This window comes from Symphodus melops (genome assembly GCF_947650265.1).
Source record: "Symphodus melops genome assembly, chromosome: 4".
Lineage (NCBI taxonomy): Eukaryota > Metazoa > Chordata > Actinopteri > Labriformes > Labridae > Symphodus > Symphodus melops.
This window is the reverse complement of record NC_136694.1, coordinates 18,243,108-18,269,859: the sequence shown is the minus strand read 5'-3', so window position 1 is coordinate 18,269,859 and position 26,752 is coordinate 18,243,108. Positions and strand designations below refer to the sequence as shown.

General features: G+C 39.5%; 6 protein-coding genes across 7 annotated transcripts; 3 read left to right on the top strand and 3 right to left on the bottom strand.

Annotated features, from left to right (window-relative positions):
• Positions 1-683: 683 nt before the first annotated feature.
• Positions 684-4,636, bottom strand: sdhb (succinate dehydrogenase complex, subunit B, iron sulfur (Ip)). The gene is made up of 9 exons (XM_079340586.1): positions 4,444-4,636; positions 4,097-4,277; positions 3,188-3,321; positions 2,867-2,952; positions 2,364-2,500; positions 1,723-1,839; positions 1,534-1,635; positions 1,326-1,448; positions 684-1,208 (listed from the first exon to the last, which is right to left on the bottom strand). The coding sequence occupies exons 1-9, from the start codon at positions 4,476-4,478 to the stop codon at positions 1,128-1,130; spliced, it is 996 nt and encodes a 331-aa protein (XP_079196712.1). The 5' UTR covers positions 4,479-4,636; the 3' UTR covers positions 684-1,127.
• Positions 4,212-6,687, top strand: mrpl20 (mitochondrial ribosomal protein L20). Of its 2 annotated transcripts, none has more exons than XM_079340588.1 (5): positions 4,212-4,302; positions 4,595-4,716; positions 4,910-5,020; positions 5,638-5,715; positions 5,807-6,687. In XM_079340588.1, the coding sequence occupies exons 2-5, from the start codon at positions 4,630-4,632 to the stop codon at positions 5,978-5,980; spliced, it is 450 nt and encodes a 149-aa protein (XP_079196714.1). In that variant the 5' UTR covers positions 4,212-4,302; positions 4,595-4,629; the 3' UTR covers positions 5,981-6,687. The 2 variants fall into 2 exon arrangements, with proteins under 2 accessions (XP_079196714.1, XP_079196715.1); XM_079340589.1 differs by lacking the exon at positions 4,212-4,302 and adding an exon at positions 4,364-4,496.
• A 285-nt stretch (positions 6,688-6,972) lies between these two features.
• atad3 (ATPase family AAA domain containing 3) lies at positions 6,973-12,700 on the top strand. The gene is made up of 16 exons (XM_079340585.1): positions 6,973-7,363; positions 8,176-8,252; positions 8,792-8,893; positions 9,007-9,066; positions 9,151-9,220; positions 9,327-9,492; positions 9,643-9,712; positions 10,043-10,198; positions 10,298-10,354; positions 10,454-10,579; positions 10,671-10,795; positions 10,895-10,946; positions 11,056-11,126; positions 11,260-11,427; positions 11,685-11,793; positions 11,944-12,700. Exons 1-16 carry the CDS (start codon positions 7,171-7,173, stop codon positions 12,403-12,405), a joined length of 2,064 nt encoding a protein of 687 aa, XP_079196711.1. The 5' UTR covers positions 6,973-7,170; the 3' UTR covers positions 12,406-12,700.
• A 2,623-nt stretch (positions 12,701-15,323) lies between these two features.
• On the bottom strand, positions 15,324-20,047 carry ssu72 (SSU72 homolog, RNA polymerase II CTD phosphatase). Its single transcript, XM_079340899.1, has 5 exons — positions 19,747-20,047; positions 18,740-18,883; positions 16,475-16,614; positions 16,239-16,357; positions 15,324-15,945 (listed from the first exon to the last, which is right to left on the bottom strand). The coding sequence occupies exons 1-5, from the start codon at positions 19,824-19,826 to the stop codon at positions 15,844-15,846; spliced, it is 585 nt and encodes a 194-aa protein (XP_079197025.1). The 5' UTR covers positions 19,827-20,047; the 3' UTR covers positions 15,324-15,843.
• A 251-nt stretch (positions 20,048-20,298) lies between these two features.
• Positions 20,299-23,151, bottom strand: fndc10 (fibronectin type III domain containing 10). The gene is made up of 2 exons (XM_079341860.1): positions 22,725-23,151; positions 20,299-22,558 (listed from the first exon to the last, which is right to left on the bottom strand). Exon 2 carries the CDS (start codon positions 22,401-22,403, stop codon positions 21,348-21,350), a length of 1,056 nt encoding a protein of 351 aa, XP_079197986.1. The 5' UTR covers positions 22,404-22,558; positions 22,725-23,151; the 3' UTR covers positions 20,299-21,347.
• Positions 23,152-24,384: 1,233 nt separating this feature from the next.
• ora4 (olfactory receptor class A related 4) lies at positions 24,385-26,377 on the top strand (the record flags this gene model as incomplete). Its single annotated transcript, XM_079342409.1, has 2 exons — positions 24,385-25,197; positions 25,364-26,377. Exons 1-2 carry the CDS (start codon positions 25,111-25,113, stop codon positions 26,375-26,377), a joined length of 1,101 nt encoding a protein of 366 aa, XP_079198535.1. The 5' UTR covers positions 24,385-25,110.
• Positions 26,378-26,752: the final 375 nt, after the last annotated feature.

The following is a 26,752-nucleotide window of genomic DNA, read 5'->3' as shown; positions in this document are numbered from 1 at the left end:
GAAAATTACACAAGTAGTAAAATAAACTATTTTCATTATCAGTGCCTTGTTTTGATGACTTGTAATGGGTTTAATCTTAACAGCAATATTATTTTTTTAAAAGTATGTTCTCTTACATGGTGTTTTATTTGTTTAACACTGAGGTACATTGTTAAACAAAGTAGTACCATTATTTTCTTAAAATTAAAACCACTAAAACTAAAACCACTGTATAAACAGTTGTTATTCTAAATACCATAGCATATTTTTATGAATTTCTGCACATGATGTATTTGTTAAAGTCAACAACGACCTCACAATGAAAACAGCAGCACAGATCATGAAATCAAATTACCTCTGAATGTCCAGTCATGTATACAGGATAGATGTTGCCAGATAAGTAAATTCCATAAATCAAAAACATGTTTATCAGTAACTGTAGATGGATTTTTCAAAATTAAAAACAAGTCACAATTTAATTACATAATATCACAGTTACAGACATATTAACACATACACCTGCCTTTGTTTTCAAGAACCCAGTGATACAGGAATGAAACCTGCGACGGCTCACTAGAAGCTCAGGCTTTGCACAACAGCGTCATCTAGAGGACACTTATAGTTATCAACTATAACTGTACGTTAAAGCAGTCGTATAACTCAAACAACACGAAGTGTAAGCAAATAATGACCAATGAAGACTGTTGTAAGCATTTAGACGATTTATTTTTTCATCCAAACAAAGTCTGCTGTTGGTTTGCTGAAAAATATAAACTTTATGTTCAAGAACTGGCTGCTAATTCAATAAGTAATAAAAGTTGACGCACATGAAAATACCTGTTTTTCATTAAATATGCAAATATCAAGTCTCCCTAGTGCACAAACAGACAGAGTAGAGTTGGAGATAAATAATCCTCTTATGTTAAATGTCAGAGACACACACACACACTCTCCTGCATTCATACTTCATATGTGCGTTTGTAGAACACCAAGTCCTCCAACCACACACACATTTTCCATTATGGTAAACTTGTGTGGTGGTGGTGGTGCTGTAAGGTGTACTGGTCCTTTAGACCATCATAAGCAATGTTTGATCAATATATAATTTTGTAATGGAGGGAAAAGTTGTGGACGTGGACAACAGGGATTCAGACGGCAGCGGCCTTCTTCTCCTTGTATGTGGCCATCATCTTCTTGATCTCAGCTATCGCTTTACCTGGGTTCAGACCCTGAGAGGGAGACGAGGAAAGGTCTGTTAGAATCTGGGTGAAACGTCTTCATGCTTAAGAATGAAGCTAAAGATGTGTTGGTGGTGTGGCTGCAGTTCTATAACATATCTTACTTACCTTGGGGCAAGTCTTGGTGCAGTTCATAATAGTGTGGCAGCGGTAGAGGGAGAAAGGATCCTGTAGCTTGGACAGACGCTCTTCTGTAAACTCGTCTCTTGAGTCAATCATCCAGCGGTATGCCTGAGAGTAAACACAAAGTAGCTCATTGACTTTGTACACAGATTTACTCAGTCATTGCTAAAAGTTGAAGTGCTCTAACACACACCTGCATCAGCACAGCAGGCCCGAGATATTTGTCTCCATTCCACCAGTAGCTGGGGCAGCTTGTGCTGCAGCAGGCGCACAGGATGCATTCATACAGCCCATCCTGAACAAGAGAAAATATCCTTCATTTTGTGTTCATTTGGTGCTTTTAAACCTCACTTTATAACCAAAAATAAAAGCTGTGGTGTACCAGTTTTTGTCTGTCCTCCACAGTCTGCAGGTACTGCTCCTTTCCTTCCCTCGACTCATCCTTCTTCTTCAAGTAGGGTTCAATAGACTTGTACTGTGCATAGAAGTTACTCATGTCCTGTAACACATAATTGTACAAGGAAGGATCCAGTTAGATAGATAGATAGATAGATAGATAGATAGATAGATAGATAGATAGATAGATAGATAGATAGATAGTTAGATAGTTAGATAGATAGATAGATAGATAGATAGATAGATAGATAGATAGATACAACCGCTGTCCCACTCCCCTCTGTATACAATAATCCCTCAAACAAGTTGGCATACAAACATAAGAATAACTTCATTAAAGGGTACTTGGTTCAAAAATGTTCACAGATATGACACAAAGATGAAGAGGAAAGTTGAGTGATGTCTTGATCTGATATCATCATCTCAGGTCAATAGGGTGACATTTGGCAGTAACATTGAATGTGTGATTTTATATTTGACTCTCTGCATCAAAACAGGATGACATTATTGTTTCACGTATTTGCAGACACACTAAATGTTTGACAAACTAAAGGAAACTGATGGGACTAGTGCAGTGACATGTTCTCTGCTGGAGACAGGTTTGTTCAGGGTGGGATGGATACTCACAGGTACAAGGTCTTTGACCACATACATATGTGGCAGAGGGTAAATCTTAGTTGGCTTGCTGACGTTGGCGTCGATCTTGTTGAGACAGGCGAGTGTGTTTCCTCCATTAATGTTCATTGCACAGGATCCACAGATACCTACATTCACAAACAAAACAATAACAGCTTTGGGTGATATCACTAAAACAATAGTCTGAGGTACAGATAGTCATGTTGCTGGGAAAACACATGAAAAAGAGTAACATGGTTCTTATTACTTTACTGCTTGTGCAGCTTTATACTGGATGTTCATGCCACGCATATCTACAAAGCAAACTTCACGTCTCAGTCTCGTCAAACTTGACTACTACTCATTTCACAGAATAAGGATTTTCCTCATATCATTTTAAGGTTAACACGTTTTTTAAGGTAAAAATGTTTCAGTTTTTTTTTCTAAATGGTGTGTATTCAAATCAATGTATAAAAACTTTTCTGGTATCACACTTCAGCCTCTGTGTTACTGACCTTCTCTGCAAGAGCGGCGAAAGGTCAAAGTGGAGTCCATTTCATTTTTTATTTTGATCAGGGCATCAAGAACCATCGGGCCGCAACTGAGAAAAAAAATTGAGCAAGCGAGTTAAAGATGTCAAGGAATAAAGTTTAAAAAGGAGAAATGACTGATCGACTTGTGCAAAGAATGTTCGTCCTCGTGTTTTTGATACCAGGACATAACTCAAACACTTTCATATCTGAATTTATTCAAGAATGTATTAAGTACAAACTCTGATTATTGCACTACATCACATGCTGGGCATGGATGGATGAGGGGAAAACTGTGACACTTACGTGTTGAGGTCAATCTCATAGGTCTGCATTCGGGGTTTGTCCCCTGGAGTGTCTGGGTCCCATCTATACACCTGGAACTTCTTAATTCGTGGTTCTGCTGCAGGAGCTGCTGCTGTCTGGGCAAACCGCACGCCCTGAAAGAAGAGAAATGGGAAGACAATTCTTTATCACTCTGACAAACTACTGCTCCTTATTACACACTGTGTTAGAAAGAACACATCATAGAAAATATCCTATCCATTCTAAATCAAGCATGTAAGCAAGCAGCCTACCTTCCTCATAAGGAAAAAAAAACTATTTATTTCTAAATAGCTGTATGTTATTGATAATTCAATCAACAAACAATCACAGCTGTTTGTTTCAAGGTTGAATGTCAGGAAAATTGTTGCTGCTATATTATGCATTTCTATAAACTACGAGTGTTTACATGTTTCTTTTATCTTCTTTTCTGTCGTGTTAAATTTAGTATCTGTATGTTTATCGTCCACCTTTAAACCTAGCACACATTCACCACTTAAGAAGGCATTGTTCATTATTTATTGAGTAAGTTATTTTGTTTTGTTTTAAAGTTTTATTTGAATAGGGACAGAAATGAAAACATCGATAAGCTAATTCACCACACTTGTCCCAATACAGGTTACCATTATTAAAAAATAATAATACAGATTAGCATTAATAAAAACGAAAACGAAAAATGTAAGTAATAAAATAACACAGAGAGAAGACGATATATAATACATAAAGTTTAAGTAAAGTTGACAGCTAGAGGAGCTGCGGGACTACGTCACAAGGACTTCAGGTTATAGACGCAGCCCTCCGTTAGTGTGTAAAGTAAAGACTGATAGAGACTCTACTTCACATCATGGACAATAATATATATGTTCATTATTAGGACGACTGTCGACGTACCGCCAGTCCAGCGGGGGAGCGGAAAGCCAAAACACCACAGCGGCTCAAGGACGATAGACCAACAGCCGACATTTTGGAGTTTCTTCTCTGACCTCCACCGCCTGCTTTCCCAGCAGCCACCACAGTAACTACGTCACTGATCTGTTTAGGGGCGAATGTTTTCTTCAACGACGTCTGCCGGCTGTAGAGACGCACGCAACATAATGGTGTTATTAAGTTATTTTTGCTGCTTCTTGCAGTAATAGTCAACTCAAATGAATACATGTGTTTATCTGAATAGTGTTACTGGTGGTTTAATGGCTTTTTAATGTCAGTCAACTTGAGTGGTGAAGAAGACCCATGCACACAGATTGTCTGGGTTTCTAAATCGAACGAACCCCATGTGTGTCTGTCAGTTTTGGTACGGCGTGCGGACTTGTACTCTCATAACACCGAGTATCTCCTGAGTTAAATCCGGTGTAAGTTCGCTTAATGCACTATTTCAATCGTTTTTTCCAGAGATTTCCGTGCAGGGGTTAACTGAAGGAACAGCCATGGTTTTTCTATCACTGTCTTGCTGGATCAGGAGCCGTGGACCTGACAGATACTGGAAAGTCCAAGAAGTTCTCAAACATGCTCGGGTAAATAACCACGACTACGTCCTGCAAAGGACAGGAAAGGGGGAGATCATTGTGTAGGCTGTGTGATCGTCCAGCCAACATTTTCTTGGGTATTTTAGTTTAACCTTGGAGACAATATTATTCTTAATCCGTCTTCCTCTAATAATATTACCTGTGGTAATGGTGGTAATTGTGTTCCTCCTCCCTGCTGCAGCACTTCAGAGGCAGAAAGAACCGGTGTTACAGTCTGGCTGTGCGGGCGGTGAGGAGAGCTTTAGTGTACGCAACTAAATCTCGTAAACTAAAGAAACGGAACATGAGGACGGTAAGACAGAATATCATAAATTCATGTTTGTTTTGAAATGTCACTGTTAACTGATATGACAAACATATCTGGTGCACAGGATTGTTGAAATACATCACTGAGAAAGGATTTTTGTACAACCATATCCTACATGTATTTTGTATTTTTTTTAAAGGTAATAAATCCTATGGACAGTATCTAGGTAGCACAATAATTCAACGAAGAAACTATCAAGATTAGAATATTGGGATTATTGAATGAACGCTTAAGGAAACAGACTTTTTTTTTTTTAGCTTGAAGTTGTATTCTTTTTGTCTATTTGTTTTATATTGTCCTGCAAAGGTTTGATCAGGTTCACATTGTTTGAATCCCTGGAGGGTTTAGATTGTTCAGTAATCAGGAAGGATTCATTCAGTTTTGATGGATTGCTTACATATAATACAGGTGAGACATCGAGGCTCCAATCTGCTTTGAAGCTTGCTTGAATTAATTGGTCCTTCATATATATATATATATATATATATATATATATATATATATATATATACGTAAACACTGTGAGGTGTAGGGAGTGGATTTCTTGGAAAAATTGTAATCAGTTTCATTAATTACATTTGTTGTGTGGTTTATCACTTCAGCTTTGGATCTCACGAATTGCAGCAGCGTCGCGGGAGCATGGCATGAAGTATCCAGCCCTTATGCACAACCTCGCCAAGGTTAGTTTTGTTAAACATATTGGGACTCTCTATGTTTGTTGTGCTGTCTCTTCACTCTGTAAAACACTTTTTTTTCTCTTCCTCAATACAGAGCAGCGTTCAGCTCAACCGACGTGTCCTCTGTGATCTCGCCATAACAGAACCTCGGTCGTTCCTTTCACTCGCAAAGCTGGCAAGAGCTCGGCAACAGGAGGGCTTCCGTGCAGCGTTGGGCGATGGCAAAGAGCCTCCCGGTGTTTTATCCCGTGTTGTTCTGCTACAGTAATGGACTCAATTGTTACCTTCGTTTGAGAGCAGTGGTCTTGTTGGATCATAAAAAAATGTTTGCAATGTTTCTTTCTGGTTTGGTAAATGAAATACCAACAGAGCACTGTCCTTGAAGTTGAAAAGGATGTACTGTGTTGCTTAAGGGCACTCCAGCAGGCCTCGTCCTTGACCCCTGACCTTGAAGGACAGTTTCTAGAATTACTATTCCACTCTGCACACATGCCACAGTTTGACACATTTATATGACTTTCCCTACTATGAACAAAAAGGATATCATTACATTTCAAGTACACATAAACAGTGCCCATCTTGAGAGTAGATTAAAGGATATTTGAACTTAAGTTAAAAATGACTGACTTTAACTTGAATAGCATTTGTATGTCTTTGCACCGTCAATTGCTTCTCTTCCCTTCACTTGTTTCAATCTCTATTCTGTAACACAGTTTTACTTAAAGAAATACACCTCATCTTATCCCCTGATTACCCACAATGCTGTGATAGATGATGTGATGGTATCAGTTCCCATCAATAACTATCATTTGCTTCAAAAATGCCAAATTTGTTAAGTTGAATGTGTTGGATTGTGACTTTTTTTATGCTAATGCCTGGAATAAGTTAAAACCTAGGCTTTCTTTCTTCTCTCTGTGTAAATATATGTGACAGTTTATTTCCTCTACTTGTTAATTTCAATAAACATTTGAATACGTGTCACCCTGTCTTTTCTAATCTCATTTATGGAGTGTGATTTACAGAGGTATTTCAGTGTATACTAGACATATAAAATGTTATTTTACAGCTTATAAAACAACCTGGAAAATGATGACGAATGACATAGCAATGTCAATAAGATATGACAAAACCTGAAAACAGTCTGATGCAATCCAATGACAACAGCGTGCCTTTTTACGAGTCGTAAGGCTGTATGACCCTCTGCGCCTACCGTATTAATTTTGGGTGGGATTACATGGATGACCTCTATGAAGCGAGCAAATGGGATAACCAATGGGAGCTATGATTACTTGCTACCAGCCAATCAGAGTTGTTGTTTTTCAGCTTCTCCGTTACGCACGCGCAGAGTATTGCGGCGTGACACGCGTGTGGAGGAAGTGAAGTGACAGTTCAGCGGCAGCTGCAACCTCTTGCTTCTCACAGAGCCGGCAAAATTGTATTTTATTTCTTGTTTTCAGGATGTCGTGGCTGTTCGGCCTGAATAAGGGGCAGCCTGATGTGCCTCCCGGTCTCCCTCTTCAGCCTCCTCCACCTCCTCCACCTGCAGGAGGTTCGAGCGGCGGCGGAGATAAAGCCAAGGACAAATGGAGCAACTTCGATCCCACCGGGCTGGAGCGGGCTGCCCAGGCTGCCAAGGAGCTCGACAAGTCCCGTAAGTGTGTAAAAGGGAAGACGTCCACACACCGGAGTGGAGGTTTCCCTGCTTTATGTCTCGACAACTCAGTAAAGATGAAGATAATCCAGTTACCAGCTCCTCCCTGCTCCATGCTGGTGGTCGCCTCAGTCATGCAGCAGCTTATTAGATAATGAGCCACAAAGTCAAAGCCAGCAGCTGCCCATGTATATCTCATTAAATCTATATGTGTGAACTTAACGACTGATCAAACAGACAATGCTGTCCTGCTCTCACTCAGCTTCATTCAGACTTGAGGACATGGTTCAAAGGTCATTTCAGGTTGCAACATCCACTTGTTCGACTTAACCGAAAAGGTTAAAGATTAAAAAAAAATGTTTTCAAGAGTCAAATAAATAGAGAATTGTACATAGTGAGAAGTAATGATAATACCAAGGCAATACCACATCTGGTGGAGGTGCATTTAGTCACCATAGGGCAGCTTTATGGAATAAACTACCTGCTGATCTGAGGTCTGTAGAAAATGTTAAACTTGGTCTTTAAACATTGCTTTCTCTTGTGCCGTTGGCTGCTAGTTTATCTTTCTGTTTTGTTTGATTTGTTTTGTTTATTATTTTTAATGAGTTTGTGTTGTCTTTGTGTTTATCTTTGTCTTCTGTAAAGCACATTGGCGTTACGTTTTGAATGAAATGTGCTATACAAATAAAATAAAATTGAATGATGTCTTCCATATGTCACAGAAAAACTGATCATTAAAACTCTATGTTTGAAGCCCTATAACTCATCACTTCTGTGTGTTTTTTTTTTTTAATTCAATCGCATCAATTCAGGACATGCCAAAGAAGCTCTGGATTTGGCTCGGATGCAGGAGCAGTCCACTCAGATGGAGCATCAGAGCAAAATGAAGGTAACGGATTCAGCCCAATTCCTATTCTGTATTCTGATCTGCTTCAGACAACATTTAATTTGTGCTTATTTAAAATTGATTGCAAATATGTTCATGTAATATTATGAGATGGTAAATGATTGAGACACAAACATGTCTTTTTTTTTTAAGTTATTGCTCTTATGTTTTATTACTTGTCCATTTAATTTGTTTGCTTAAAACATTAAAATAGAGAATTTTAAAAAGTATGCTCTGGTACATTAAACACAACACATAACAGCAATAAGAGTTTATCTGCATCTTTATTACAAAAAGACCCATCTTGAGTGTTAGGTTTTTTTTTTACTGAAACCTAAGATTAACGAAGCCGGCTGCCATATTTGTAGTTTGTCAAAAAAAATTAAATGTCAATTGTGGATATAATGTTTATTTCAATTTGCACACCAGAAGACGCTTCATGGAGCTCCATTTATTTAAACTCCTGTGACATATGAGGGATTTTTGTTTTGTTTTTTTGCACAACCAATTAAACAAATATTTGTCTTCTTCCTTTTCAACAGGAGTATGAAGCCGCATTAGAGCAGCTCAAAGGCGACCAAGTACGAATCCAGGGAGAGGAGAGGAGAAAAACTCTGAATGAGGAGACCAAGCAACATCAAGCGGTGGGAATAGAAATGCTTTTTATCTTCATGTGTTTCCAAAGTGAAGAATAATCACATAACATAGTTTACTAGATTGATTTGAGCTTTAGGTGAACAGTTTTGTCCCATTACAGAGAGCTCAGTATCAAGACAAGCTGGCCAGGCAGAGATATGAGGACCAACTAAGGCAACAGGTGAAGTCCTCTCCTGTACATTAAGTCCAAAAGGCTTTGAAATAAGACCTGGTGTCTAAATAATGACAGTTGTGTTTTCAACAGCAAGCCTTGAATGAGGAGAACCTCCGCAAACAGGAGGAGTCTGTACACAAACAGGAGGCCATGAGGAAAGGTGAGAAATCAATGTAACATTGATGACAGAATCCCACACAGAAGACTTCTTTTTAAAAAAATAAAATAAAATAAAATGTTTTTGTTCATGTCCTTGATGTTAACAGCAACAATAGAGCATGAGATGGAGCTGAGGCACAAGAACGAGCTGCTACGCATAGAGGCAGAGTCTAAAGCACGAGCTCGCGTGGAGAGAGAAAATGCTGATATCATTCGCGAGCAGATTCGGCTGAAGGCTGCAGAACACAGACAGACTGTGTTGGAGTCCATAAAGTAAGACACACTCAGGTTTCTGACTACAGCATACATGGTGGTGAAAGTTTGTTACACAGGAATGGTCAGTTGTTTACTAACTGCAGACTCAGTTTCATCTTGTAAACAGCCAAGAGGCGTGCCTAACAGTGAAGTGGTGTTTGCTTTTAGGACTGCGGGTGCCGTGTTTGGAGAAGGATTCAGAGCCTTTGTTTCAGACTGGGATAAAGTCACAGCCACGGTGAGACATCTGTTTCCATCCTTTTATTGTATTGTGAAGGTGTGCTAAAAGTGATGGAGAGTGGGGTACAAAAAGCATGGGGAATAATTTTCAAACATGTCCTATCCAATAAGTTCGAGGTAGTGCCCTCAGGCCCCCAGTTTATAGCGCCCCCCCCACTAATCAAACTACTATTTAAAGTCTTTCATTCTTCTTGTGTTTTACCCCAGAGTGGTTTATTTGATGATAGGTCACTCTTGCTTGTTAAATTGAGATATTATTTTCTCAACTTGTCCTTACTGTAAGCAGTATCTGAATTTTGATAGTGTTGCCGCTGTGTCACTTCTTTAGGTCGCTGGTCTGACCCTTTTAGCTGTGGGAGTTTATACAGCCCGAAACGCCACGGGGGTTGCAGGACGTTACATCGAGGCAAGGCTTGGGAAGCCATCACTGGTGCGGGAAACATCTCGTTTCACTGTGGGGGAGGCAATCAAGCATCCAGTCAAGGTAGCCAAGTACCAATTCAACTTTCTTCCTCCATTTGGGTATCTACAGACGCTAAAATGCTAATCATACCTTTATTGGTCTCTCCTTTTAATCATGCAGACGGTTAAACGGCTAAGGAGCAAACCTCAAGATGCCCTTGAGGGAGTTGTGCTCAGCGTAAGTGATGATCTTGAAGCAAATGCATGTTAGATACGCTAATTGTAAAAAAAAAATATATATATATATATATATAAATACATGTTTTACATTTCTTAGCCTTCCCTGGAGGAGCGTGTGCGTGATGTCGCCATAGCAACAAGAAACACAAGGCAAAACAATGGCCTGTACAGGAACATCCTGATGTATGGACCTCCAGGAACGGGCAAAACTCTTTTTGCGAAGGTAAACCTGCAGCCTAAATAAAGTACATAATTTCAGTGCATGGAAAAAAAAACAAAAAAAACTATGAGTCATTTCCTTTTACACCGAGAAGAAGCTGGCCATGCATTCTGGGATGGACTATGCAATCATGACCGGCGGTGATGTGGCACCCATGGGCCGTGATGGTGTTACAGCCATGCACAAAGTGTTTGACTGGGCTAACACCAGTCGACGCGGGTAGGTTGCTCGATGTTTTATGACATGTGGATGCTCATTTAACGATACACAGCAGTGCAGTCCTCTCATAGCAGTTGGGTTTTTTTTGTCCTGTTACAGACTTCTTCTTTTCGTTGATGAAGCTGATGCATTCCTTCGCAAGAGATCCACTGTAAGTCCATATACATTTTACTTCGGAGCAGTCTTTGAAGGTTTCTTTGTTTGTTTGGTCCATATTCAGCTTTTTTTTAATTACATGATCTTACATTCTTTATTTGCAGGAAAAAATCAGTGAAGACCTGAGAGCTACTTTGAATGCATTCTTATATCGCACTGGAGAGCAGAGCAACAAGTAAATCATAATTTATATTTGTACATAAGAGTCTTGCATGTTTTCTACTTCTCACTTAATTTCCCATTATTTAATATAAGTGGTTTTGTCCTCAACATGTCTCTCACCTGCTTGATCTCTTGCTCGATTTCAGATTTATGATGGTGTTGGCCAGCAACCAACCAGAGCAGTTTGATTGGGCCATAAACGACCGTATCGATGAAATCGTGAATTTTGCTTTGCCGGGGCCCGACGAGAGGGAGAGGCTGGTGCGGTTGTACTTTGACAAATATGTGCTGGAACCCGCCACTGGAGGGAGGCAGTGAGTACAATCCTCACAGCTGTTGAACAAGGCATGAAGCCAAGTCACTGCAAACCAGGGTTGCATACTGAAACAAGGAATTGAGTTGAGCCGATGAATAACTTGTTTGGGATTTTAGAGGATGTATGATATTGATTCAGTGACAGAAAGGCTGTACCAAGATCAGGATGAAATTCAGACACTTTCGACAAGCTAAACTGTTTCTCATTGTCTTTGTTTCTCTGTCATATATTTGACGTGTGTGTGGCTTTGTGCAGGAGGATGAAGCTGGCACAGTTTGACTATGGTAAAAAGTGCTCTGAGATAGCAAAGCGGACAGACGGCATGTCAGGGCGAGAGATATCTAAGCTTGGAGTGGCCTGGCAGGTACGTTCACAGTAGTCATTGTTAACCCAGACTTAAAAACCGCAGCGTTCATTTCAATTTCAAAATTGTAACTTTAATTTCTTTAAAATGTTCATTCACATGAATAAACCAAGGTGTATAATGAGTGTGTTGGCCTATGTTCTCCTGTAGGCAGCAGCATATTCATCTGAAGACGGTGTCCTGACGGAGGCAATGATTGACGCTCGAGTTGATGACGCTGTCAAGCAGCACCTTCAGAAGATGGACTGGCTGCATGGGGAGGAGGGGGCTCAGGATAAGACTCTAACAACTCCCCAAGATGGCGTGACAGCCAGTGGAGGTAAAATGGGCTTCACTCTGCCACTCACTGAGGCACCTCTGGCTGAGGAGGTGATTGCCCCAGTTCTTGAGAATAATACAAAAGAAGAAGGTGCAAGTATACCACCTCCTTCTTCAGACAACAACCTATCAGCAGAAGTAAAGAGTGAACAGGACTTTGTAGCTGCTCTCAAAGCAGAAGCTGAAACGACAGCAGAGAGTTTGACCGAGCCAGCTGTTTCCACTGACAGTGAGGGCAAAGTTGAAAAGAAAGACAAAACTGGATCTTCTCCAAATGATGGAACTCCAGTTTGATTGGTAGATGGTTCAGTGGTAGAAAAATTAGTTTACTGGCCCTTCAACTTGTCCACGGGTCATGACTTCAAAGTCTGTCCGGCTTGTCTTTAACAGAAGGTAAAAAAAAGTCAACTGGTTGGAAGAGGTAATCAGTTAACTTTTCAATACAAAACTGAAGCCTGAGGCTCTAACATTCTAATATATAATGTATGATCATAAAGATGTATGTGAAACCAGACTGATAAAACAGTATGTAAGTGTTGTGCACAGTGGAGTGTCCACTGGAATGATTAAATGGATGTTTTTGTATAAACTTTACTCCTGTTTTTTTTTATATTCCAAGAAACAATCTGTATTAAATAATTAGACCAGTAGCTTGGATAATAGTTAGAAACAGTTAAAATCTCTTTCAGAGAGCTGCATTGTACTGAATCTTTCAATGATGTGACATGTGATGTACATAATGGCCAAAGTGCAAGCACTGCAGGTGTTCGATTGGATGAGGCAGCAATATTGTCCTATAGGTATTAACATGGTATGTTATTTTTAAGGTAATGGTCTAGAACATGAGGAAGCTTCTTCTACAGGGCAAAGTCAAGGTATCCCACAGTCCTTTGTTTAATATCGGCCAAATAGTAAAACTCCCGTCAGACAATTTAGGATGTTACATGTACAGCATCAAGTGTTAGGCTAGGCTTTCTCAACTTTGGGGTTCCGACTTTATGTGGGATCACAGAAGAATTAAAATGGGGTTTCCTTAAAATGTACATTTATAGATCAATATAACATGTATTAAAACAAACTGAACACAGGCTACTGTTGGCCAATGCCAAAACCAGACATACAGAGTCTTTGTCATCGATTATGCAGAAATGTCATCCCATCCTTTCTTCCTCTGTCCATAATATTATACATACAAAAAGCCTACATGTGGTCTAAGATAAATGTTTACTTGCAGTAGAACTGTTTTCTGAAAACCAGTTATTTTAGCAAAAAGTTGCACCTGTTTTGGATATCTGTGGTAACCAGAGTTTGGTGAAGTCAAAGTGGGTTCACAAGCCAATAAAAATTGGGAAGCAATGTATTGGACTATCCAACAATTGGTAATTATTTTTCCAGCTTTTTATGCCTTTACTAGAGAGACAGATCAGTGGATGGTGTGTCGTCTTCCATTCTACTGGGGTATCCCAGAGAAACGTTTTTGTAACACTTGTTTACAAAAGTAGTATTTATATAGTATTTATAAATTGATATAACTAAACATAGTCCATAAACGAGTGTCAAATTAGTGTTAGTATAAATCTTTTATCAAGCACAACTATAGTTTTTTTTAACACATACTATAACACAAAATAGTAAATAATTTGAGAAATATTTTTCATTTTCAAAAGTTATTTTTTGATGACATTTCAATGGATCATTGCTTTTAAATTAATTTTTAGGGTTACAACCAAATAAACTTAAATCAATCTTACCTGTTGATCAATGAAAAGAGTAAATCTTTTAAAATAAATTATTTTCTGATTGAAATAAAGCCTGACACTATTTTCCTGTATTCATTTTGTTCTTTCCAGAGCTATACATTTAGAGTATTAGGGGAACCAATATTTATTTCAGACTGAAGCATTGAGTGAAACCTCATAATTGATATTTTATCTTTGAAACTCATAGGTTAAATTGCAACCCTTCGAATTGTGTCAATTTAAAAGAAAAAACATCAATACAAATGTGGCTTAACGACAAAACATGTTAATCTCTTGGTGCTGTATGTCTAAAAAGTTTCCCCCAAATTACTGCAGTGGGCTTTACCTTTGGGCTGGCCTATAGGCCCACATTGTGTAACTCTGCGTCAGCATTGACTGAACATCTCTTGAAGATTGGGAGTGGGCGACATTAACGTACCCAAATGACAAGCACAAGTTGAAACCACCTCCGGAGATGAAACCTAAAATAATAAACCAACAACAAACAAACGAAGGTCTTCAGCCGGGTCAGAAGAGTTTTCCCAGATGATATAGGTTTCAGAGTTTCCCGGTAGCATGGCTGACCAACACCACTGGCAGAGGTGCTGCTTGTCAAACAGACAGGGCTGGTAATTGCTTGGGGCCCCCAACTGCTGACAGTCTTGAGAGACAACTGAAACTAACTTTCACTTGCATTATATCATGGCAAGTTTGTCATTTAAACTGGTTTCCGATGTGTCCTTGGGCAAGACACTTGACTGAATAGCTCCCCCTGCTCTGTCAGGGTGTATGCAGTTCGATGCTCCTGTGGTCGAACGCTTGGTGCGCTAATTGCCCCACGGGGATAAATAGAGTTTAAAAATAGAAATAGAATTTCAAAAAAAAAAGTCAAAGGTGGTCATTTATATTAGACACCTCCAGTTATTTTTAAGTATTCACACATTAGCGTTCTCTAACTGTGTAACCTATAATCTATACAGCGAGTGCAATAAAAATAGATCTTCAGAGAGTCCTAATTGTACACAAACATTGTAACATTGGGCCTTCTGTTAGGAGCTATTCAAAACTAACCATCTCTTGGTGACAGCTTCACCGAGCTTCCCTGGTACCCTTGAATCTCTGAAGAAACAAACATTAACTAGCAAAAATAAAATAAAACCAATGACATTTTGTTCAAGATGATTCTTTTTTTTTTTGTTGATTCATATGTACATACAGAAATATCAGGCACTCTGAGCTGAGCTTGCAGTTCGCAAATAATTACAATGTTTCATTTGTTTTAACATTTACAAAAAAAAAAGAAAAAAAGAACCTATGCCCTGAAAATAGCATATCCAAGATTAAATATGCATCAACACATTATTTTGGAAACACAAAGGAGAGCCTCAAAGAGGTCTAGGTTTGGTTATTCATTGTTAGCCCACCCACTTAAACTTAATTCTAACTAAGCTACATCACATGGTCGCACCAAAAGAAAAGAAACATTCAGTTTAATCATTTCTATTCTCTGTCATACCAAATAAACACGTTTACACTTTTACAGATCTGGTATACAAATCTGACTTATATTCTTAAATCAATAGTAATTTCATGTCACCTGAAGAAAAAGAGTCAGCATTAATATGCTGTACTTAAAATCTGAACCACTTATAAAAAAAAAAAAAGGATTGTGTGGGTGTTAAAGCTCTCCCTGAGGAGACATGGTTGAGGGTTTAACTGGACTGACATGGAGAGAGGACCTTGGCCTGACCTTGAGCCAGAGAAATAAAGGCAAAGCTAGAGCACAGGTTCATCCTATGCATAGAGGGAAACAAAACATCACCAATATCTCTGAAACCAGCCATTTGTAGGTCCTGACCCAAAGCTCTGAGTATGTGTGTTTGTGTGTCTCTATGCGGGTTATTGTACTGGTTTCTGAAGTGTTTGTATTTATATACTATTGTTTGATTGCTTGTGATCTGGGCCTGTGTTTATTGCAAAATTCTATTTTCTATCAGTAGAAACAGACAGTGTGAAGAAAAGGCCTGTTGCTTTTCTCTTCAAACTCTTGTAGGAGCTCGTCGATTTCATTCTCCATGTCGTCAGTGTGCTGGATCTGCAGGGGCAGAGGAAAAAGCATGGTAAAAAATCTCCTGCATAAACACGGCTTATTAACACCAAAGCACTAAAGTCATTCTTGGTAAATTTCTAATGAGTCTATTGTATAGGTTTGCTGTATTTTCATGAGGTGAGCCATAAGCATCCTCATTTATATTATATTGAGGATTGTGTAAATTGGATTAACAGCATATGTTGATCTAGAATGTTCCAAAACGCATAAATGGCTGTTTGTTGCCCTATGCCCATCTGTGTATCTGCACAAGAAGAAGCCTGGTAGGAAACACTCACACATTGACACAGCTCACAGATAAGGAAGGCGCCCAGCGTGGCTTCCTCGTGGTTATCCTGAATGTCTACATTGATGACGTGCACAGGCTGCAAAGTCTCCTGCTCTCTTGAATTCAGATCTAGGATGCAACAACAGAGGAAAGAGTGTGGCCCACAATCAAAACTGTGTGTAGTAAAAAGCAGTGTTCTTCGGCATGCCTTCATTAATTCAATCTGTTTCATATTCATATTCTTACCCTCCAGTACTTGGTCATAGACTCTCTCTTCACAGGTGATGACCAGGTCAAACTTATCCTTGCAACTTTGGAATCGCTCTGGCTTTGACTTGATGCGTTTGTTGCGGTCCAGCATGTGCAGGATGCCGTTCTGTGTGTATCTTAAGAGTGGGGAGGTCAAGGAACACAGTCGAGGCAAGCAAAACATTCAAAATAGAAATACAACACTAACTCTTTGAGCTGTCAATCAACTATGTACAAAAGACCATCTGCAGCCACGCAGTAAGACGGTTTCAAACTAACTTTTTCATGAGCTAAAATAAGACTATACTTTGATAATGCCTTGATGTGCACATTTGAATGGTGTCACCAAGTATGTGTATTTGATAAACTGTAGCGCCATCTAGTGGTGTCAGAAAGGCCAAGCATTCCATAGCAGCCTGCTAAAAGAGAAAAGGCTTAAATACTATTAATTTATCTACAAGCCTCAAGGCAAATTTTAGGATACAGGCAGGTACATTTTTTAGAGATTATTACAGATTAGAATAACAGTTTACATACTGCGCAACACTTCTAACCACAGCAGATCTTACATTGCCATGCATTTATTTTTAAGTAACAAAAGGAAACTTTCTACACTAGGGAGTTATGTAAAGTTGCCAGGAATTAACAAAAAAATAAATCTCGGACGCAATATGTGAAAATACTCAATTTGTAGTTCTTGACAATTGGACTTGTCAGCCAACCAGAGGTTGAAAAAAATTCAACTGGAATCCAGTTTAACCTTTAGCAATGTCACAATTTAAAAAGAAGCACATAGTGTAGCACGTCTCCTACTTTTCAATCTGGATTTTCAATCTACATCCCTAATGAACTCGATCAAACCGAGAGGAAATAACTGAGGAACCATATAAGTACCATTTAACCTCGACATAAAACTACTCATCCTCCTGAAGGAAAACTAAATACACTACACTAAAAGATCTTAAAGGTAGTGGGGACATGAATTATTTGTACTACACAAAAATAGCTGCTTTTGCATTCCTCCCTTTCAGTATCGGTTATTTTCTCTCTTAGCCTTAAGCTTAAACATTTATCCATACATTTTATTCACATCCATTTTCTGGTGACAGTCATTTTCAGTTGTTCTCTTGAGATCTCTACATACTTATCTTGCTACCTCGATATAATGCTGGTTTTACTGTGATAAGTTCATTTCAGACAATATCTCAAGAGCTCCACAAACTAACTCCCTATCACAGGGAAACCAGTATTATGTGGAGATGAGGACATTTACAAGTCAGGATCTCAGGAAAACGTCAAGAAACAAATAGATGTCATGAGAAAACAGTCAAATTAAATGTATATGGATGCATGTCTGCTGAGGACTTTGATTTGTAATGCATCAAGTTACATATTTACTCTAAGATGGCCAGTACACAACTCACTGAGGTACACCACCAGCTTGATCAAATGCTCTGCTGTAGCCAAAACTACATTCATCTAAATAAATAGACATCCATGAATAGTAGTTCCTGTCACATGATTAAACAGTTCCTTCTTGACTTAGTATAAACGCTGTCTGGGAAGACTATACTTCATATTCTAATCTTTCAATTGACCTTGTGGTAAATGCTTGTACTGCCTATAAGCTTTCTACATGTGACCACTGTTATTCTTTGCTGATGCAATTCCCTACGGTTGTTTTTTAGTGTTCACTGATAACATGCCACCTTTTCAGTTAACAATTACAGTAAATATAAAAAAAAAAGTGTGTGGTAAACCATTCAACACTAAAGCTTCAAAACTTGAATTTAAAATAAATAAAAAGATGCATGTTGGATAGACATGAAAACTGCACTGAAAGGAAACAGTGGTAACACGAAGAACCTCAAAAATGCAGACACTCAAAAATATAAACTAGATTTTTAGGAGTGAGTACAGTTTTAATTTTAATTGAAAAATATCAGCAAAAATGTAACACTTTGATATTCACCAAAGGCACTTACTGCTCCAAGGCTGATGGGTTACAACCTGTTCGTCTGTCCCTGTGTTGTATGGGTTTAAACAAAAGCACGCATCAGTAATACAGTTTGTATACCTGCCTTTGCTTTACCTTTCTCCGCTCTTGTGCTCCCACTTGCTGTGCAAGTCACACTTCCATGAACTCCCACAAGGATTAATGTCTACACAAAATATGTGGACGTGAGCCATGCTTACTAATCAGGCTTTCAGTACACTGTAAATGCATGTATGCGAGTGGTAGAGAGGGTGAGAAGGGGATACAGTTCCTTGTCCTTGCGGACCAAATCGTTGTACATCTGTACATAAGTCGTTTTGAAGTCATACACATTTGGCTTATCCGGGGCAGGACCGGGTAGCTTCACATGAGACCCTGTCCCAAACGAGCGTACGTCAAATCCACGTTTACTGCAAAAATGAAAACACAAGAGAGACAATTAAATATTTTCTATTAACATCTTTAGATCCAAAAAGCAAACAACACAAGAAAAAAAACAGTACTTGTACAGGTGTTATTACTGAGATACTATAGAGGACCATTTATAGGTTGTCTTTTCCAGTGCTGTGTCTGAGTCAGTGGAACTTCGTTTTACTACTTCACTATAATCTATTGCTTCTCAATCTTGATGAAGGGTGTAGAGACAATTATCTTAATAAAACAGTGGCTACTTAATAGGTTCATTTTTAGGAATAGGGCAGTAATGCCTTTATCGTCCTCTAGTAGGCTACTTGTTTAAAAAAAATATTTATTTTTTTAAAAAAACGCTTTGAAATGACAAAAGGAAAGCTTCGACGAAATAAGACCGAATGTAAATGGTCTGTCAAGCCACTGAACACTTTTAGTTTCGAGAGCAAAAAGGAAAGAGTATTGAAGACATTTCCTCCATGGCAGTGTTAACCAGCTGCAGTTTCTCCTTTCCGGAATATTCCCCACAAGGGGGCGCTCTTGTCATCATGAAGGAGGAAGAACTACCTCACAACTTCAGCCGGTGTTTTTATGTCCCTAATCTGTTAAAATGCTTCATCTATGAACGCGTCATGGGCAGACACTGGCCTTAACCCAGTTAAATCAGATCCACTGTAACCCTGTAGTAAAAGAAGACGAGCGAGTCCTTTGTTAATGCACAGAGGCCCAGCGGACTGTGTCACCATGTCAGCGTGGCTCCTGGCCGGTTTAGAAAACAGGCTCGTCCCCGCACACATTTTCGGTTCCGTCATGGTCCTTTGAATGTGTTTTTTTTTGTCTCATCCCGGTGGTTCATCATCTTTACCTGAGGATATTGTGCGCTTCCATACTGCGGTTCTGGTTGCTCGAGCACACAACCGCCACACGCAGCGGGTGGCTCGGCATTTTGACTCCGGCTGAAATAAACGATACGCTGTCAGGAAACTAATATACGTACTGAGTTCGGTACCTGCGACAAAACAATCAGAACAAACCCCTATGTCACGCTAAATAAACCACAGTTTACAACAACAGAGACTACGCTATCTGCTTGTTCTTCTTTGGAAGCAGGAAGTTAAAATGGCGGAGCCCCGTTAAATAAAGCTTTAACTAGCGATGTCATTTGTGGGCGGGGCTTCTCACAAGCCGAGAAAATGTGGCGACGTTGACGTGCGTAAAAAACCCAACTTTTTCTTACGTTACATACGTGCATGGAACATGTTCAACAAAACAAAGTGCAACTGGAACAATAATATTTCAATGAAAGAGCACATAGTTAGTCAAATTTGCAATCATATCTCTTTAATCTCTTTCTTTTATTAAGGAACTACATATTTGTTAACAGCTTATTTAAATTTACTTAAGTTAGAGTTGAGCCTTCATGGTAAACCATGATGACATAAAGGTAATAAAGGCTGTCAGAGATTTTAACCTTTTCTGTTTAGCCATTTTGATTGCACTCTTGTGACGTATTTTGGCATTTTGACAAAGGAGATTTGTGCAGGCCTATGTCTCAAGCCCTAATAAGACAAAACCTGCTGTGTATGGTTATTTCAACACTTTCAGAAAACAACGTAATAAAAAAAATATTTGCACGCTGTTTAATGATCCAGAAAGTCTTTGAATATAAGGATGTGAGTATTGGCCCCATTATTTTTATTGTGTAATTGACCTTCGTCAGAGAGATACAGGGCAAGTATGTATTCAAGATTCAAATCCCTGTGTAGTTAATTCTTCACTCTCTCACACACAAAATTAAAAATAGGGACAGCTGTAATGTATCACAATTGACCTTGTGGTACTTTATTTGGCTAGCTCACAGCATGATATGAAGGCATCCTTACTCAAGATGTTAAGCATTTAGAGATTGTACACCAGATTGCATTGCCCTTCACAAAATTGTATCAACACATATATTGTATACAGACCTGAAAGAAAAACTACATTTCAGAATTGTTCTGTGGAGTAAAAAAATTCATTCAGAAAAGTTTGATTTTCCCAGCAGCAAAAATGGGACTAGTCTTGATGTTTAACAGGCGTCACATGTAGCTGTTTCGGTTTTATTCAAAGAAAGAATTTTTTAAAAGTTGTATATTGCTCTATAAATACTGTCAGCACTTAGGTTGACAGACTCAATCACAGACCAACTCAAACAAAAACACAACACTGTAATCTACTGTATATTAAATGTAGGTTGTCAGTACTTTTGGTTCAGAGTCTTCGCAAAGGTAGGCAAGGCATGTTTTTTGCAGTCACAGTTGATTGTGCTTAAATTCGGTCATGATGGATCTGTAAATCTTATTATGATGTTATTTAAAACATTTTGTTGTTGACCATGAGTGACTATGATTATGAGATTAGATATGGTCATCACAGATGTTAAATGTAGATTATTTCTCTTTTCAGTTTCTGAATGCAATAAAAACCTCAGCGATGTGAATGAGTGCGGTAGGAGTATGTGTGCTGTGTTGTGGGGCTCATGATGTTTTCTGTGATGTATGCAACTAGCAAGCAAATGATGACCAGCATCACACAAATAGCTCCCCCAACTGTTGTCATGGCGATTACAATGTCCTGCATCCCAGAAGGTGGCAGGGTGAACTCGACGCAGTCCTGTTGCTGGTCTGCTATCAAAACTGGATCAGAGAGGGCCAGGGAGCGCAAGCAGATGCGGTACGGGATGTTCTCATGCAGCTCGGTCAGGAGGAAGTCCCTGCAGCCAGATCCAAGATGGACACCAGCACACTCAAACTGAGTATAGCTTCCATTCCACCAGCAGCTTAGTTCATAGCCTCCTCTTCTGTGCCGACGTCCACTGAAAACAGAACTTGACCTAAGAGTATCCTCTCTTGTTAAATCCATTCCAAGATTCTCACTGCTTTTTTGACCAGCAGCAGTCTCTGTTGTCTTTATATCTTGGCCAGTATTTGTGGATTCTGAGCCATGGGTCCACTGTAACAGTACACTGCCATTAATAAGAATATTCACAACCAGATTCCGAAGAGACACGACTGTCCTGCAGTCTGCCTTATGACACTTGTACCCAGACAATGTGTTTCTAAAACACAACTGCCCCCCAATGCCTCCCTCGATCACTCGGTAGGCACACAAAGGTGACTCTCCTTCCTCAGGCATCTGGCTTGCTCGCCTGCCAGACCTCTTAGATATCACAGTAGTAACATTGCCTCTTCTGGTGGTGAAAGGAAAGCTATTCACCTGGTTTGTTAACTCTTTTTGTTCTGATGATGGCCTACTTTTGTGGCTGTGATTGCTATAGTTGGAGCCGATAAAAGTCTGTTTTAACCAGCTTGGGGGCGTCCCCAAATGAATCCTGCCTCTCACCTCTGATGGGGATGATGTTGATAGTGATTTTGAAGATGCTAAGCTGCTGCGATGAGATCTGCTGGAGCCAGTTGTCTGGTGAAAAGTGCAGAGATGGAGTGCCGATATGGCGAGCAAGAATTGTTGGGTTTTCATTTCCATCCCTCTCGTCGAATTTTTCTCTCTCGAAGTGGATCAGATGTGCGATGGTTCATGGCGATCTGATGCCTGCCATGAGCTCTGCTCTACTTTGCACACAGGCGAAATCCAAGTGGAGCCGGAAGGCGCATCCATAGGCAAAAGGGGCGGATGTGCATCTGCGACAGAAGAAAAAAAAAACACAGAATATCATCCAGTCAGAAAGAGATCCGAGAATGACCTTGCAGAGGATACGCTCACAGGTTGATGTTAAAAAGCCTCAGCTATGATATTAGTAACCCCGGTGCGGATTCGGACTCGCAGACGTTTCTGAAAATCACTTACTTTTTTTTTTTTTTTTTGTGGGGACAGAGGACCCAGCTATCGTGTCATCAGCTTTCGCTTTCTTCTTCCTGTCTGGCTTGACGTAAAGGCTTTGATTCCTGCTGTGTGAGAGTGCACATGGAGAAGCGCGCGCCAAAGAGTGCATGGGAGCGTGGGTGCGTGCACAAAATATTTGTAGTCATCATCAGTCGGTTTATGAGTCATCATCCCACACAGAGCGTCAGGTGTCCGTCAATAAAAAAGTCAGCATCCAGAGTCCTGGGAACACAGCTTTACCGAACTGAGTGCGGAACCATGTCCAGACTTTTTCTTTTTACTCGTGAGGTCCAAATGGGAGGCTGCTGACCATGCGCTGACAGTCTGCGGTGCTGACTAAAGCAGGGATAGAATGACGTTTGTGTGCAAGGACACGTAGCGAGGGCGATTGGAGGACAACAATATTGACTGAGATTCGATTGTCATGTAATAATTAGACTATCCAGGGCTGCCCCTGGCCAAAGTAAGCCCAAATTGAGGCAGCCCAAAATGCCCTTGAAACTTAACATCGTTTATTTTTTAGAGGAACCAAGTAGCAATATATAAGTGTATTCTATCTAAATCTATTTTTTTTACAATATGATTCACTCAAAGCCTAAGGGAAAAAGTAACTTCAACCTGTAACAAAATATAGTCAACAAAATCATTTATTTTCTTTCAATTGATGCATAAAAAATAAACATTTTAAAATAACAAAATAACATGATTTATTCCTTTTTTGCAATTGGCATAGTGATATTTTATATTGCCACATAGCCTACCAATTTGCAAGAATGTATAACACTGTGTTCAGTAGGTAGGTGTGTAGGAAAGGCTGGATGCTCATGACCATATATTTCTCATAAGGCAGACACCATGTTGAAAAAAAATACATTCGCAAAAACAGGAGGCCCCCATACATGGAAAATGAGGCCCTATAAGTAGGCAGTGCTTTTCAAAGTGGGGGTCTTAACCCCCCAGCACCCCCATGGGCCCACCCACCCACACTTACCTTGTGCTGCTCACCTGCAGGTTTTCCTCGCAAAGTCCAAGAGTCCAAAGGCTTATATATAAAATGCAGATTCTCTGCTTTGGCCAAATTTGTTTTCATAGTTCAGTTGAAAGAGTGTGTATATTAACGATCTCAATTCTGAACGATTGCATTAATGCGTTCAAATATTTCCAATACATGTCTGCTAATACAAAATATGGCATATAAATGTCTGGTTTTAGTGTTTTTAAGTTCATAGCCTTTATGAACTAATGATTACATATTTGTTAAACTTATTGGATGTAATTCCTTTTTTTATTCAACCTTTATTGTTATTTCTAGCATGAAAAGGTAGTTATATTTAAAATATCTGTAATTGTCACAATTTTTTGGGATATATAAACCGTTTTATATTTGTGTAGAAATAGGGAAAAAAAAGAATTGAGCCATCCTTCTAGATGGCTACAGTGCCATTATATTTTGCAAGACAGAAAGTTGTCCTGTTTGTTATTTGCTAAAGCTTGTTTTATTACAGTGTTGTTGAATGTAAAATCTGACTCCACATTTACCTCAGTTATTGGTTTATTTTGCTAAACCCTTTATTGACTTTGTCTGTTCCCCATTGTTGTTAAATGGCTTAAAATCTCACAAAAGGTTTAAAAATACAATCAAAATGCATCATATAGTTCTCTCAGCACATTTAGTTGAACAATATGTTAGATTATTCAACGCAATAACATCCATGTCCCAAGAGAATAACTTGCCAACTCAGTAAACAATTAGTACCAAGGGAGAGATGATGCATTGCTGACAAAGAAGAGGAAACATGCTGAATCAGTGAGCTAAGTTATACACTCCTTCTGTCCCTTTGAGATCTCAGAAGATAATTGGTTAAATCTGTGTAATCAGCAGTTAACAATTGCTTATCTCTAATAGTCGGATCTTTAGTTCAGCTTTTGAAAAACCAAATAAGCAGATGGTTTGTGCTTTTCGACATGACCTTCAGATAAGCAGAGTTATATCTTATTGTGAATGTTGCAATAGGAACATGCAGAAAAGAACACACCAATTAACATTGACAAACACCTGTTAATGTAATTGGCCATGTTAGCTGACAGCATTGTGTTTTAAATTGTTGGGTGTTGTGGAAAGAAAAAAAGGAAATGCTTGCCTCTGCATTTAGGCATGAACATATTGGATTAAATTGACTATGAGCCTGGTCAGCAAAGATGAATCATTCTGTGTGACAAATATTGTGCGTGCCCATATAAAATATCCTGAAGGCCATCAGCAGCAATAGTGGAAGGTTGATGTCTTATCCAGCACACATGCTGGTCAGAACAATAAAGCAAACTATGTGGCCATGCAGCAAATGATGCAATGTCAGAAGACCTCACTGTAGAAGCTTTTTTGTTTGGGATTTTGGTATTTTCAGGCATCCTGGGAAACATCCTGGTTATTCATGTGGTAAGATTGAATGTATGTATGTATGTATGTATGTATGTATGTATGTATGTATGTATGTATGTATGTATGTATGTATGTATGTATGTATGTATGTATGTATGTATTTTTATTAGTTTTACTGAATGTTTCATCAAATGTTCTAAGTTTGTTTTGCTTAATATCTCAGGTGTTTCAGTCAGCTGTTGAAAGTCCATCTCGGAGACTTCCTCCCTCTGACACTATTTTGGTGCATCTCTCTCTGGCCAACCTGCTAACCTCACTTTTCCGCACTGTGCCCATCTTTGTGTCTGACCTGGGCCTTAATGTGTCCCTGTCCCCGGGCTGGTGCCGTGTCTTCATGCTGCTGTGGGTATGGTGGCGAGCTGTGGGCTGCTGGGTGACTCTGGCTCTAAGCGTCTTCCATTGCACCACCCTGAGGCGACAGAAGGTGGCCTTTGGACCTTTGGTACTGCAGAGGGAGAGGAGGCAGGTATGGATCATTCTAGCACTGGTGTGGGGTGCAAACCTGGCCTTCTCAATTCCAGCTCTGGTATACAGCACACACGTTCATGGCAACGCCACTGTGGAGCTGATGGTGATCAGTTGCACCACCAGACCGTTGCTGGGCTGTGTGTGGGAGTTTCCCACCATCCAACAGGGCTCAGCGTTTGCCTCCACCTCGCTGGCTTTTAATGAAGTGTTGCCACTGGTGCTCATGGTGGGCACCAACATGGCTACACTTCATGCTCTCGCAAAACACATCCGAACTGTAACTGCTGGTGGAGAGGCAGGGGGAACACATGGTGAGCTGGAGAAACATGTGTCCACTGAACGCAAAGCAGCTCATGTCATCATGTCTCTAGTATCGCTCTTTGTTGTCTGCTGGGTGCTGCAGGTTGCTGCAGTGACTTACTACAATCATGATGGGGGACACCACGCTGAAGGGCTGCTGACTGTAGCCCACTTCTCTGCATCGCTATTCGTAGGATTCAGTCCCATGGTAGTGGCCCTCGGACACAGCAAGCTAAGGAGGAGGATTATGAGTATGATACTGGGCTGGTCTAAAGTTCTTAATTGTCACAGTGAGGACTCTGGTAAGGGGGGGAAATCCTCAAAGACTAAAGGAAACCAAACCATTTTTATTGTTCAAAAGGAGCAAAACGTCATAAAAGTGGAGGAAAAGGTTAAATCCATGAAGTGAGTGCTATGATACCAGACTAACATACACATACTAATATTTATACTTTTAATGTGTAAAGATGCATTATAAATATTAATCTAGTGGTTATGTGATCTCTGTTTCTTCTGAACTGTTAAGTATAATATTCTTATTGAAGATATTCTTGCACAAATCAGCCATTGTGACTGCAAAAGATAATGATTCTACTTCTTCTTTTTCTATTGGGTGAAACATATTCAAATGATCTCTATACAGTCAAGTTAATTTGTAATGGTCAATGTCATGTACATTTTCTCAGAAAGGTGTGAATCCAAACTGAAACTTTAAAATGGTTCAGACCAAGTCCAATCATTTTTTAGCAAAAAAAAAAACAAAACAAAAAAGAAACAATAAAAA

What these genes read in the sequence shown, in the direction of transcription:
- sdhb (XM_079340586.1), bottom strand. Translation starts at nt 4,478, where the DNA reads ATGGGGTTCGTTCGATTTAGAAACCCAGACAATCT. An exon ending in TTTAGAAACCCAGACAATCT is followed by an intron (nt 4,278 to 4,443) that starts GTGTGCATGGGT and finishes GCGTCTCTACAG; the next exon opens with CCGGCAGACGTCGTTGAAGA. An exon ending in TATGAGATTGACCTCAACAC is followed by an intron (nt 2,953 to 3,187) that starts GTAAGTGTCACA and finishes TTTTTTTCTCAG; the next exon opens with TTGCGGCCCGATGGTTCTTG.
- mrpl20 (XM_079340588.1), top strand. Translation starts at nt 4,630, where the DNA reads ATGGTTTTTCTATCACTGTCTTGCTGGATCAGGAGCCGTGGACCTGAC. An exon ending in AGAAACGGAACATGAGGACG is followed by an intron (nt 5,021 to 5,637) that starts GTAAGACAGAAT and finishes TTATCACTTCAG; the next exon opens with CTTTGGATCTCACGAATTGC. An exon ending in TTATGCACAACCTCGCCAAG is followed by an intron (nt 5,716 to 5,806) that starts GTTAGTTTTGTT and finishes TCCTCAATACAG; the next exon opens with AGCAGCGTTCAGCTCAACCG.
- atad3 (XM_079340585.1), top strand. Translation starts at nt 7,171, where the DNA reads ATGTCGTGGCTGTTCGGCCTGAATAAGGGGCAGCCTGATGTGCCTCCC. An exon ending in AGCATCAGAGCAAAATGAAG is followed by an intron (nt 8,253 to 8,791) that starts GTAACGGATTCA and finishes CCTTTTCAACAG; the next exon opens with GAGTATGAAGCCGCATTAGA. An exon ending in GGGATAAAGTCACAGCCACG is followed by an intron (nt 9,713 to 10,042) that starts GTGAGACATCTG and finishes TCACTTCTTTAG; the next exon opens with GTCGCTGGTCTGACCCTTTT.
- ssu72 (XM_079340899.1), bottom strand. Translation starts at nt 19,826, where the DNA reads ATGCCGAGCCACCCGCTGCGTGTGGCGGTTGTGTGCTCGAGCAACCAG. An exon ending in GAAGCGCACAATATCCTCAG is followed by an intron (nt 18,884 to 19,746) that starts GTAAAGATGATG and finishes TCATTTTTGCAG; the next exon opens with TAAACGTGGATTTGACGTAC. An exon ending in GTCCGCAAGGACAAGGAACT is followed by an intron (nt 16,615 to 18,739) that starts GTATCCCCTTCT and finishes CCCACTCTTAAG; the next exon opens with ATACACACAGAACGGCATCC.
- fndc10 (XM_079341860.1), bottom strand. Translation starts at nt 22,403, where the DNA reads ATGGAAATGAAAACCCAACAATTCTTGCTCGCCATATCGGCACTCCAT.